This window comes from Doryrhamphus excisus, chromosome 18, assembly GCF_030265055.1.
Source record: "Doryrhamphus excisus isolate RoL2022-K1 chromosome 18, RoL_Dexc_1.0, whole genome shotgun sequence".
Taxonomy (NCBI): Eukaryota; Metazoa; Chordata; class Actinopteri; order Syngnathiformes; family Syngnathidae; genus Doryrhamphus; species Doryrhamphus excisus.
The window spans coordinates 15,342,257-15,356,616 of record NC_080483.1 but is presented as its reverse complement, the minus strand read 5'-3'; the positions used below and the strand labels follow the sequence as shown (position 1 = coordinate 15,356,616).

General features: G+C 36.8%; 1 protein-coding gene across 1 annotated transcript; it reads left to right on the top strand.

The window, feature by feature from the left end:
* Positions 1-2,607: 2,607 nt before the first annotated feature.
* rh50 (Rh50-like protein) lies at positions 2,608-4,002 on the top strand. The gene has a single exon (XM_058055842.1). The coding sequence runs from the start codon at positions 2,608-2,610 to the stop codon at positions 4,000-4,002; it is 1,395 nt and encodes a 464-aa protein (XP_057911825.1).
* The last annotated feature ends 10,358 nt before the right edge of the window (positions 4,003-14,360 follow it).

The window sequence follows — 14,360 nt, the reverse complement described above, 5'->3', positions numbered from 1 at the left end:
TACCATAGATTATGCCAAATATTAAGAAATATGTAGTTTTGACAACTGTGGCTAATTCTTGGCTACTAATTCTTGTTACTAAATATACAATATTTAGCAACAAGAATTAGTAGCCAAGAATTAGCATGTTAGGTATGTTTATAAACATACAATATTTAGTAATAAGAATTAGTAGCCAAGAATTAGCATGTTAGGTATGTTTATAAACATACAATATTTAGTAACAAGAATTAGTAGCCAAGAATTAGCATGTTAGGTATGTTTATAAACATACAATATTTAGTAACAAGAATTAGTAGCCAAGAATTAGCATGTTAGGTATGTTTATGAACATACAATATTGAGTAACAAGAATTAGTAGCCAAGAATTAGCATGTTAGGTATGTTTATAAACATACAATATTTAGTAACAAGAATTAGTAGCCAAGAATTAGCATGTTAGGTATGTTTATAAACATACAATATTTAGTAACAAGAATTAGTAGCCAAGAATTAGCATGTTAGGTATGTTTATAAACATACAATATTTAGTAACAAGAATTAGTAGCCAAGAATTAGCATGTTAGGTATGTTTATAAACATACAATATTTAGTAACAAGAATTAGTTGCCAAAAATTATGAAATATATTTCATAAGCCCCAGCACTTTTTAACTTACTCCGAATGATCTCTTTCTGACAAGTAACCTATGGACTAACGCTACCATCTTTTCATGTTGTCAAACTGATTACAAGTCTCTGGAAATTTCCCTGTAACTCGCTAACTTCGATGACCTGCTTTATCTTTTTAGATAGCTTGGTCAAAGCGGCGTTCTGAATACTGCGGTCAAATGTCAATTTTGTTATATGTTTTGCATTTCAGAAAATGTCATTCTGTTGATATTAACACAAATTATAATTATTGGCGTCCTGGATAGTGTACAAGAAACACACTAGTGTTTGTGAATAGAAGGGGATCGCTTATAATATTTAGAGATGTTCATTCATTCATTCATTTTCTACCGCTTTTTCCGCACGAGGGTCGCGGGTGGTGCTGGAGCCTATCCCAGCTGTCTTCAGGCAAGAGGCGGGGTACACCCTGGACTGGTCGCCAGCCAATCACAGGGCACATATAGACAAACAACCATTCACACTCACATTCATACCTATGGACAATTTGGAGTCGCTAATTAACCTAGCATGTTTTTGGAATGAGGGCTGAGGGTGGAATTGAACCCCGGTCTCCTAGCTGTGAGGTCTATGCGCTAACCACTCGACCGCCGTGCAACCTGGATCCATTTAGTTAGATCCAAAATTTTCAGTTAAAGATCCAAAATTTTCAGTTTAAGATATACGATTATGGTTGTTTTGGCGTGGTTGCATGTTTTTGGAATGTGGGAGGAAATCGGAGTACCCGGAGAAAACCCACGCATGCACGGGGGAGAACATATTTAGAGATGTGATAAAGCAAAACATGATTTAAAACTGCTTAATCAACCAATTGCTTATTGTTTCCAATCGTTCATAATCAAATAAAACAAAAATAATAAAAAATAATCACTGTGTTAAGATTCATTCATTCATTCATTTTCTACCGCTTTTCCTCACGAGGGTCGCGGGTGGTGCTGGAGCCTATCCCAGCTGTCTTCGGGCGAGAGGCGGGGTACACCCTGGACTGGTGGCCAGCCAATCACAGGGCACATATAGACAAACAACCATTCACACTCACATTCATACCTATGGACAATTTGGAGTCGCTAATTAACCTAGCATGTTTTTGGAATGTGGGAGGAAACCGGAGTACAAGGAGAAAACCCACGCATGCACGGGGAGAACATGCAAACTCCACACAGAGATGGCAAGGGTGGAATCGAACTCGGGTCTCCTAGCTGTGATGCCTGTGTGCTAACCACCCGGCCGCATTGCAGCCCTGGTTCAGTATATTTTTCATCAAAATAGTAGTCATGCCAAAATGTTGTGTTGCTGCTGGATGTTCACAGTATCCGAGTGATACTGTCGTGGGGGTGGTGGAGCCTATCCCAGCTGTCTTTGGGCGAGAGGCGGGGTACACCCTGGACTGGTCGCCAGCCAATCACAGGGCACATATAGACAAACAACCATTCACACTCACATTCATACCTATGGACAAATTTTTGAGTCGCCAATTAAACTAGCATGTTTTTAGAGATGTGATAAAGCAAAACATGATTTAAAACTACTTAATCGACTAATTGCTTGTTGTTTCCAATTGCTCATCATTAAATAAAACAAAAATAATAAAAAATAATCAGTGTGTTGACATGCCAATTGTCATTTAAAATGAAAAAAAAATGTATGAACATATTTATCGCCTTATTTAAAAGCTGGATTTCACAAATGAATTTCACTGTTTCACTATTTGGATCACAGATCTTAGCGGTAATTTAATGACTTTTATGTCATCAGACTGAGAAATGTCAGAGTGAGGGATTAAAGTGCAGTCCACTGGGTTGATGCAGCGTTCAATAACCTGTCACCTGTATGGACCGGTGCTCTTTAACCATCGTTATTAGCCATCTTATCAGATAAAATAGGACTATAAAAGAGAGTATTAGCGCAACCGTTGGAGTAAGACACAAAACCAGTCGCCATGAACGCTTCAACAAGTTTACGAGTGCGTCTCCCAGCACTGGTGCTGGTGCTGCAGGTTGCCATCCTGACTCTGTACGCCGTTTTTGTCACTTACGATGACAGTGCCGACGCCAGGCTGCAGAACAACGAAACCAACCCCATGGACAACGCTTTGTATCGTGACTATCCTTACTTCGCAGATGTCCAAGTTATGATCTTCATCGGTTTCGGGTGTCTGCTGGCGTTTTGTCGATTCTACGGCTTCAGCGGAATGGTCTTCAATTTTCTTACGGCCACTTTCGCTATCCAGTGGGCCATCGTCATACAAGGATTCTTCCAGTTTTACCATGACGGTAAAATCCACCTGGGTGTCATCAACTTGTTGTATGCGGAGTTTGCCTGCGCGGTGGTGCTCATATCCTTCGGAGCCGTGCTTGGGAAAACCAGTCCGGTGCAGCTCCTGGTAATGGCGGCGTTGGAGATCCCTGTGTTTTCCGCGGTAGAGTGGGCGGTTTTGAAGTACATCAGAATAAACGACGCAGGTGGTAGCATTCTTATTCACCTCTTCGCTTGCTACTTCGGTTTAGGGGTGACCTTTGTGTTGTATCGCCCGACCTTGAGTAAAGGACACTCCAAAGAAATTACTAGTTATCATTCCGATATTCTGTCATTGATGGGAACTTTGTTTCTGTGGGTGTTCTGGCCGTCGTTCAATTCCGCTCTCACCCTGAAAGGCGACGATCAACACAGAGCAATCCTGCACACGTTTATCGGTTTAAGTTCATCTACTCTGACCGCATTCGCACTTACGGCCGTTTTCAATAAACGAGGCAAGCTCACAATGGCCGACATCCAGAATGTGACTTTGGCAGGTGGCGTGACAGTCGGAGCATCGGTGGACATGATGATTTCTCCGTCAGCCGCCTACGCTTTAGGCATCATGGGCTGCACCGCTTGTTTTTTTGGCTACAAGTACCTCAGCCCGTTTTTAGCACGCCACATGAAGATCCAGGACCAGTGCGGAATCCACAATTTACACGGACTCACAGGCCTCATTTCATCCACGGCCGGGATCTGCGCTATACTTCTAGCCACTGAAGAAACCTACGGTCCAAGCATGTACCAGATCTTCTCACACCGTGCGCCGCCTGAGGGGGATCCAAAACTCCTGGAGCTTCAGGAGTTGGTTCCCGGACTGAAGCCAGGATTGGGGCGTACGGCGGAAGAGCAGGCTCTGTACCAAGTCGCCGCCATCTTTTCCACAATTGCGGCGTCCACAGTCGGTGGGCTGATGACGGGTTTGGTGTTGAAGATGCCGTTCTTGGCTTCTCCAGCTGATGAGGACTGTTTTGATGATGAACCGTTTTTTGACTTGCCTTCAGATGTTAGCCAGGTTGAAATGCTCAAGCAATAAATGACCGGTAAAGACAATATAAAGTATGAATGAGATCTTTAAAGTGGAAAGCATGATTCCTGGTTCTATTTATAGACTGTAAATGTGCTGTAAACTCATTATGACTCTCATTAGGACACCAACATGTAAAAATGTCTTTTCATTTTGATGTAAATTTTTGTTCACTTTCATATCAAATGAGCCTTTTTGTGAATTCTTGTCCAAAAATGAATTATTATTTCTTTTATAAAAACAATAAAAGGCTGAAACATGGAATGGAATGGTCTTTATTGTGATTATACAATCTCTACAACAAGATTGGAGAGCTTCTCCTTTCAGTGCAATAGTCAAGTATAAAAAAAAGTATACAAAAAGTAAAGTAAAAAAAAGACAGTTTAACAAGATATAATCAAGATATCCAAGATACAGTAAACCTCGGATATATCGGACTCGGATATATCGGAAATTCGCTTACAACGGACAGATAAAAAAGAACCGATTTTTCTGCAATGCATTTCCAATAAAAATTCATTGCATATATCGGATTTTTTATAACGGATTTCGCCTATTTCGGACAAAATCTCCAGTCCCGTTCCAATGCATTTCCATTCAATTTCCCTCGCATATATCGGATGGCCGCATCGTGGCGCTCCGATTCGCCGAATCGTGACAGGCCGCTATACGACGTCATTTGCAGCGTTTGCAGCGTTGCCTGCGCGTCCAGGTACATTGGAAACATAGTCAAGGAAGTGCCTTTTTATAACGGATAAAATCCCATTTACGCATATACCGGATATAAATCCGATATATGCGTAAAACGGACATTTTCCGGTATACGCATATAACGGATTTCGCTTATATCGGACAAAACCAGTGGGAACAATTGAATCCGATATATCCGAGGTTTACTGTATACACATAATATTGCACAGGAGCAGATATGTATTGCAGACATATTGCGGATATGGGTCCAGGGGTCTCAAACACACAGGACACTAGTTTGAGGCCCCCGCCTTGATATGAAAGTTTAATGTTAGTGCGGCCCGCGCAAGTTTGATATGGATGCTGTATGGTATCATGTACCCAGAAAAAAATTATTACGTTTGATTAATGTTCATGTTAAAGGTTAAATAACTGTTAATAGTTATCCTCCCTATCCGTGTGGAAGTGGTAAGTTTTTGGCGATTTAAGTTTAAAGGAAATAACTTGAAGGCTACCGTTTTAGGTTGCTAGCTCTCTAGTTTGCGAGTTAGCATGTGTCTCAAGACCCTGCAGTTGCGCAATATGTTGTAAATGAAAAGAGTATAAATGTGACTATAGTCGTGTTTTGTCATGTCTACAGGGCTCTAATAATGCTTTGTTCATTTTAATCTGAAAAAAATAATTTGCCTACCCACCAACTATATGTGGTTTCTTAAGTTTTTATTATTTGATGTTTTATTATTATTATTATATTTATTAATTTATTACTGATTGATTGATTTCTTTATTCTTGATTTGTTTATTTATTTTAGATATTTGAGATATAAGATATTTGAGAACAGTGGAATGTTTTATCAGAGCTTTTATTGTAGAAAATCAAAACCAAAGCAAAGTTTATTAATTTTTCTGTTTTTAATAAATGCGTTTTTTTTTAAAAAACCTGATGAGGCCCAGTCTCACCCAGACCCTAGCTCCAGTGGCCCCCAAGTAAATTGAGTTTGAGACCCCTGGTGTATACAGATGAGTAAATGTCACATATGAGTGTATTTGTATTGAGTGTATTGAGTTGTTAAATAAATAAATATGTTAATATGTTATAATACATCCGAGGGTGTGAGTACTTTTGCAAGTTTAAGTTGTTGCATGAATACCTTGTTCTGTAATTCAACTAGAGATATCAAAAGTAATTAGATTATAGGAATTAATATACTAGACGAGGAAAAAAAGTACATAAACATGTAATAAAGGAGTAAAATCAGCCAGAATATCATGCAGTAATGAACAATACATGCTGTGTGATGAATAAAGTAAAACTGACATAACATTAATGATGAATGGATAATAAGTATAGCACGGCTAAAACTGACAAAAACAATAAGTAACGAGCCAATCGGACGTAGCATTGTAAAATGAATGGCTGCTAAACACACGCGTGTATCATGAACAGATATAGCAGGTGATGGTTAATATACTGTATGCATAATTATAATCTACACACACACACACAAGTAAAAATGTATATTATTTTGCACGCTGACCAAAAGCCGCTACTTCTGAAAGGTCCCATCACTGTATGACATAATCACCTTAAAGTAGTTATTTAGGTTATCTCAGCGAAAAGAGGCCCAACTTTTCTTCTTAAATTAACTTTTTTGATGTAGGTCAAAGATAAGGAATGTAGTGACACGTAGTTGTGGAGGCCGAGATGAAATATTACATATAATATGTATTATTTTTCATCATTTACAATACAAAAACACATGTAAACTCCTTCATTATTCTGATTAAAGTTAATTGTTCAACTTTCTTTTAATAAAGTGTATTGAATTAATGACCTCTAACACATAAACGTAAAAATTTTCCCTGAGTTACAAAGGTTAAAAAAGTCCCCCCCCCCCTTCACATTGTCACTATCGTAATAGTTGAAGCGCTTTATCTAATCATTAAGGATGTATGGGGCTGTTATGATTTCACCCTTAACAGAGAAAGCAGTCGAAAAATGAATGCAGTATCTTGTGTAATGTTATTTTATGACATAATAATAATAATCAGTGGTGTGCCCATAAGTGCCTGCAAAATCCTCTCTGCTGGCCTAAACACTATCAGAAAGCACTGACCTACATTTATAATTTTCATTTGAGTTTTGTTTGTTCCATGAAATTGTATTCATATATTCTTATATATATGTATTGTATTGTATATATAGTACTTGTATGTGTATTGGATTTTTTTTTTGTCCAGTCCAATCAGATTTTAGTTTCTATGCGCTGTCACATTAATGGGTATTTTGAAAGAACAATAACAAACTGAAAATTGTATTAATACAACATTGTTGTCATACTGCTGACATAGATAAATAAACAAGTGTTCAGAACGGACGCCATCCTGTAAATATTTCAACATTCCAGCACACATCTAACAGGAAATTGGCCTTTAAATGTTATTTTCATGGCAGAAAGAACAAGATGAATATGTATTTTGGTGGCAATATGGCTGTTTCTTGATGGCTGTTTCTTTAACCAATCAGATTTCAGATATGCCTCACAAGGCCAGCTAGCAGGCCCACAATAACATGAAGGCGTGAAGAACTTGAAGAACCCAAGTTGAACATTTTGGAAGATATGTGTCCCGTTACATCTTACGTCGTATTTCAGAAAAAAAAACAAAAAACATACCAACAGTAAAATATGGTGGAGGTAGTGTGATGGATTGGGGCTGTTTTGCTGCTACAGGACCTGGAAGACTTACTGGGATTATTGGAACCATGAAGGAGAATTTCCGGCCAACTGTTGGTGAACTCAAACTGAAAAAAAACACACAAAAAAAACGACAAAAAGAAGCGACAGAAAAAAGTTGTTTTACTTTTCATGTTTTCTTTACTCCTTTTTGCAAATGTGCCATGCCCAATTACGCAAATTAGACGATTATGTCCACAATAACATGAAGGCGAGAAGAACTTGAAGAACCCAAGTTGAACATTTTGGAAGATGTGTGTCTCATTAAATCTTAAGTCGTATTTCAGAAAAAACAAAACATACCAACAGTAAAATATGGTGGAGGTAGTGTGATGGATTGGGGCTGTTTTGCTGCTACAGGACCTGGAAGACTTACTGGGATTATTGGAACCATGAAGGAGAATTTCCGGCCAACTGTTGGTGAACTCAAACTGAAAAAAAACACACAAAAAAAACGACAAAAAGAAGCGACAGAAAAAAGTTGTTTTACTTTTCATGTTTTCTTTACTCCTTTTTGCAAATGTGCCATGCCCAATTACGCAAATTAGACGATTATGTCCACAATAACATGAAGGCGAGAAGAACTTGAAGAACCCAAGTTGAACATTTTGGAAGATGTGTGTCTCATTAAATCTTAAGTTGTATTTCAGAAAAAACAAAACATACCAACAGTAAAATATGGTGGAGGTAGTGTGATGGATTGGGGCTGTTTGCTGCTTCGGGACCTGGAAGACTTACTGGGATTATTGGAACCATGAAGGAGAATTTCCGGCCAACTGTTGGTGACCTCAAACTGAAAAAAAACACACAAAAAAAACGACAAAAAGAAGCGACAGAAAAAAGTTGTTTTGCTTTTAATCTTTTCTTTACTCCTTTTTGCAAATGTGCCATGCCCAATTACGCAAATTGGATGATTATGTCCACAATAACATGAAGGCGTGAAGAACTTGAAGAACCCAAGTTGAACATTTTGGAAGATATGTGTCCCGTTACATCTTACGTCGTATTTCAGAAAAAAAAACAAAAAACATACCAACAGTAAAATATGGTGGAGGTAGTGTGATGGATTGGGGCTGTTTTGCTGCTACAGGACCTGGAAGACTTACTGGGATTATTGGAACCATGAAGGAGAATTTCCGGCCAACTGTTGGTGAACTCAAACTGAAAAAAAACACACAAAAAAAACGACAAAAAGAAGCGACAGAAAAAAGTTGTTTTACTTTTCATGTTTTCTTTACTCCTTTTTGCAAATGTGCCATGCCCAATTACGCAAATTAGACGATTATGTCCACAATAACATGAAGGCGAGAAGAACTTGAAGAACCCAAGTTGAACATTTTGGAAGATGTGTGTCTCATTAAATCTTAAGTCGTATTTCAGAAAAAACAAAACATACCAACAGTAAAATATGGTGGAGGTAGTGTGATGGATTGGGGCTGTTTTGCTGCTACAGGACCTGGAAGACTTACTGGGATTATTGGAACCATGAAGGAGAATTTCCGGCCAACTGTTGGTGAACTCAAACTGAAAAAAAACACACAAAAAAAACGACAAAAAGAAGCGACAGAAAAAAGTTGTTTTACTTTTCATGTTTTCTTTACTCCTTTTTGCAAATGTGCCATGCCCAATTACGCAAATTAGACGATTATGTCCACAATAACATGAAGGCGAGAAGAACTTGAAGAACCCAAGTTGAACATTTTGGAAGATGTGTGTCTCATTAAATCTTAAGTTGTATTTCAGAAAAAACAAAACATACCAACAGTAAAATATGGTGGAGGTAGTGTGATGGATTGGGGCTGTTTGCTGCTTCGGGACCTGGAAGACTTACTGGGATTATTGGAACCATGAAGGAGAATTTCCGGCCAACTGTTGGTGACCTCAAACTGAAAAAAAACACACAAAAAAAACGACAAAAAGAAGCGACAGAAAAAAGTTGTTTTGCTTTTAATCTTTTCTTTACTCCTTTTTGCAAATGTGCCATGCCCAATTACGCAAATTGGATGATTATGTCCACAATAACATGAAGGCGAGAAGAACTTGAAGAACCCAAGTTGAACATTTTGGAAGATGTGTGTCTCATTACATCTTAAGTCGTATTTCAGAAAAAAACAAAACAAAACATACCAACAGTAAAATATGGTGGAGGTAGTGTGATGGATTGTGGCTGTTTTGTTGCTTCGGGACCTGGAAGACTTACTGGGATTATTGGAACCATGAAGGAGAAGGTCCAACCAACTGTTGGTGACCTCAAACTGAAAAAAATCACAAAAAAAAAGAAGCGACAGAAAAAAGTTGTTTTCTTTACTCCTTTTTGCAAATGTGCCATGCCCAATTATGCAAATTGGACATTTATGTCAAACCCATCACCACCACAAACTGCCACAGCATTTATTATATATATAAAAATATTTAAAAAAAAGAACGTTGAGGAAGAAGATACTTAAGTATGTCACAAAAATATTTTTATGTGCAAAATTGGATGTTGCAAATGCATACAAATGAGCAAACTGTTTACGGTTTATTTAAAAAAATCAGCATATTGGTTGCATATACTGTATGAATATGTCTCAGGGTAGACATAAATGTATCCATGTTATGCAGAAATATATCAAATAGATGCAACTTTTAGGAAATAGAGACAGAAAAAAGCAGAAATAAGACTTAAGTATTATTTCAACTAAAAAAAAATTCAGGAGTCCAGTTTTTATTTTGATTCATATCGATGCGGAATTGACTTTAAAGCAGCTGTACTGCACACAAATGAAGAAATAGCAAATTGCTGACCAATGAAATGAAGATTATTAAATTACATAATTGATATTATACAACATCAGCAGATAGCGGGAAATAAACAGGTCCAAAAAAATGCTGTCTTGTCATTTTCAGTATCAAATTAAGCTTATAACGCCATTGATAACATTGGTGACCAGGTTCAACTTCCTTCTCGGCATCGAGGACTCGAGCCTGTTATATTGCAGTCGACTTCATTAATAATTTGCTTTGATGCAGCAAACATCTGATGATGATCTTGGGACTGTAGTGGCTGTTTTCAATGGATAGCAAACCTGTACACTGACTAGTCTATAGTATATCATCAAGTTGGATTTTTAGAGCATTAGAAGATGTACTATAATAAAAATGGTTGATGAAATGTGAGGGTTGTATTACATTTTCTGAGATACAGTATGTGGGAAACAATTATAGAATGTATCTGTGCCAGGGGCGTCACTAGGTTCTGAGGACAGGGGGTGGGGGGGGCTTAGCCCCCTGGAGATGCACAGGATATGAATGAATGTAGTAGACATTCAAAAAAATAAAAATAAAAAAATCCAAAAAAATCTAAAAAAAAAAAAAACCAAAAAATAAAAAAAGAAAAATCCAAAAAAGTCCAAAAAAATCCCAAAAAGTAAAAAATAATAATAATTAAAAAAATAAAAAATAAAAAAAACAAACAAGAACCAGGATATAACTTTCCCATTTTTGGAAAGATTTAGTAGAGATACTCAATAGTTTTAGGCTACCATTAAATTGACACAAGTACACACAATCTACACTGCAAAACTGCCTATTATTATTACTGCCATCATTATTATTCTTCTGATTATTACTACTACTACTATAACTACTACTTCTAGTAGTAGTAGTAGGCTAATAAGCAAGCCAATAAGCAGGCTATAAAAAAATAGCCTATTATTATTACTATCATCATTATTCTTCTTCTGATTATTACTACTACTACTATTAGGCTAATAAGCAAGCCAATAAGCAGGCTAATACTAGCCTACTACTACTACTAGTAGTAGTAGGCTAGTATTAGCTATTATTAATACTAGCCTACTACTACTACTAGTAGTAGTAGGCTAGTATTAGCTATTATTAATACTAGCCTACTACTGGCTAGTATTAGCCTGCTTATTAGCTTGCTTATTGGCCTGCTTTTGCCCTATTATATGAAATTTGAGATTTGTTTGTAAAAAAATATATATATATTAAAAAATAAAAAATGAATTAAAAAATATCAAATAATTTAGGGGGGCTTAGGAACATTTTACGGGGTCTGAAGCCGCCCTAAAATAGGCCTAATGACGCCACTTGTGTACATTGATTGGTCATGCCTGGAGAGTGGGCGCACGGATGACGTCAAAGAAATGCGACTGTAACAAGGAAGTTGGCGGAGTTGTCGCGTTCAATAAACGTAGCCCACAAGTCCTCTAAAGTTCCTGAGTTTTTGTCCTAAAAAAGCGACTCTATTCGCTCGCTACACAAACACAGCACACAACTCAGAAGAGTAACATTAGCGCAGCCGCCAGTAATATAGGTGACGACATAAGAGATGTCCTGTCTGGTGTACTATCATTAAATAAAATACAGCATAGAAATGACAGAGATGCTATTTTTACACTTTAATTCAAATCCTTCAAAATGAAAGTGAAGCCGTTATTATTGCTTTTAATACACATGGGTAAGGTAAGGATAAAAAAAAATATGTAAACACTAACATAACATTGAATTAATGATAAACAGTGCCATCTAGCGGTGGGACTCCGCCATTTTAAATCAGTTTGGCGCCACAACAACAAATAGAGGCGCTGCCTCTTCAAATATGGTTGGCTATTCTTCTATCTCGTCTGCAGTATTGCTGCGTTTGGTTTGCACAGAAGCATAAACATCCGTTATTGAGCTCACAGAGTCTGCTTTTGAATCGTCTTCCTTCCTTAACTCCTCGGACTGAAATACGACAGAGTATTGAACCTGAGACAAGCGGCAAGCAGACTCTCTCGCCTTTGGGGCCTTCAGGCTCAGGTTAGCATAACAGTCTGGGGTTTTGGACTGAAAAGAGAAAGAAAAATTATATAATTCTTGACATAATGTTGGTTCGTTAAAAGTGGTGTATTAATATCATGTTATTTCATACACTTTGCCCCATAATGTGTACCTTTACTGTTTGAAGTCTGCAGTAAGTGCAATAGTTAGTGTGTTTCCGTTGCTATACCACAGACTGTTGTATATTCTGCTTTATGCAGTGGGGTGTTTTTGTGTTCTGTGTTTCATGTGGAACCTGGGAGTCGAAGCTTGAGCTCAGTTGATCCCTCGGAGATGCCAACTTGGGAGGTTGGATTTCAGTCCATGCCGTTGTGCCTGTGAACATACAGATGCAAATGTAAAAAAAAGGTACTGGATTTATGTAGACTGAAAACATATAACAAATGCATTGGATGTGTTGTTTTAGCAATATTTTCATTACCATGTTAAACCAGAAGAGTGCAGACCTCCACTAAGGCATAATTATTATGAAGATTACAAATAGTAATAATTGGGAAGTATATTTGTATTTTGTTTGTCCATTGGATAGTTAGTTAGTCTCACTTCTCAGTCTTTCCACCAATCAGGTCCCAAGCTGTCCTTGTGTCCAGCAGTGGCGTCATTAGGCGTATTTTTAGGCCTAAATAATTTGATTTTTTTTTTATTGATTTTAGTTTTGTTTATTTTTTTATTCTTATTTTTATATTTTAAAAATTAAAAAATATTTTATTTTTTTTTTATTTAAAAAATGTAAATAAATATAAAATTTGTGTTTTTCTTTTAAATTAAATAACATTTAATTCAATTACATTTAATTTAATAAAAAAATATATATATATTTAATTAAATTAAATTTAAATGGGAAAGTTATATCCCGGTTCTTATCCTGTGTATCTCCAGGGGGCTAAGCCCCCCCGTCCTCAGAACCCAGTGACGCCCCTGGTGTCCAGTATACCATGTGTAGGCATATTTTAGGCCTAAATAATTTGATTTTTTAAATTGATTTTAGTTTTATTTTTTTATTCTTATTTTTATATTTTAAAAATTAAAAAATATTTAAAAAGCTTTAAAAAAATTAATAAATTAAAAAATTAAAATAAATATTAAATTTTTGTTTTTCTTTTAAATTAAATTACATTTAATTTAATTTTCAAAAATAAAAAAAAAATAAAATATATTTAATTAAATCAAATTAAATTTAGATGGGAAAGTTATATCCCGGTTCTTATCCTGTGTATCTCCAGGGGGCTAAGTCCCCCCCCCGTCGTCAGAACCCAGTGACGCCCCTGGTGTCCAGTATACCATGTGTCTCTTGTTCTCTGATTGTCTATGTCCAAATGGAGGGACGCATACCGTACAAATAAACACACTACATTTCCAATACATTCTGATGGAGATACATGCATCCATTTTCTATGCTGCTTATCATCACTGGAATGAGGGCGAGAGGAATGTGGGAGGAAACCGGAGTACCCGGAGAAAAGCCATTCATTTTATAGTTCCCCTTATTTTGTTCAATCTTGTCAGTTCATACTTACTAGTTTGCATTCCGATCACGTTTCCGTAGATGGGGTTATCTTGCATCTGTTGTGGACTCTGCCTAGAAAAAATACATTAAAAAAAAAGGACTTCAAGAGATTTAATCCTGATTCCATTTGGTATGAAGTACTGTAAAAGTACTGAATACCTTTGTCTTATTTTCCAACCATATGTTCTATTTCCTGATGGAGAAAAAAGAAAAACAAATGACCATAAAGTTGTCTTCACAGGATTTAAAGCCAAATAAATGTATTACCTAAACATTTACTGAAACAACATATAATATTCCAAGTCAATGAGAGTACCAGTACTGCAACGACCCCCCAGAAATAGGGTGGTTCACACAGAAAATTCCAGGTAACTGATGCAAGAAAGGAGAAAAAAACAGTATTAAATCTGCAACATTATGTCATTGAAAAAAATAGGAAATATAGGAAAAATATAGGAAAATATATCACTATTTTGCTGTCACAATCAATTAAAAATGATCTTTGCATATGTAAATGTACATAAATTGCACGCGTATATACTTCAAGACTTACCGGATGTTTCGTTCATGGTGACAAGTGCTGTCTTCTGAAACGATGCCATCCAAGA

What these genes read in the sequence shown, in the direction of transcription:
- rh50 (XM_058055842.1), top strand. Translation starts at nt 2,608, where the DNA reads ATGAACGCTTCAACAAGTTTACGAGTGCGTCTCCCAGCACTGGTGCTG.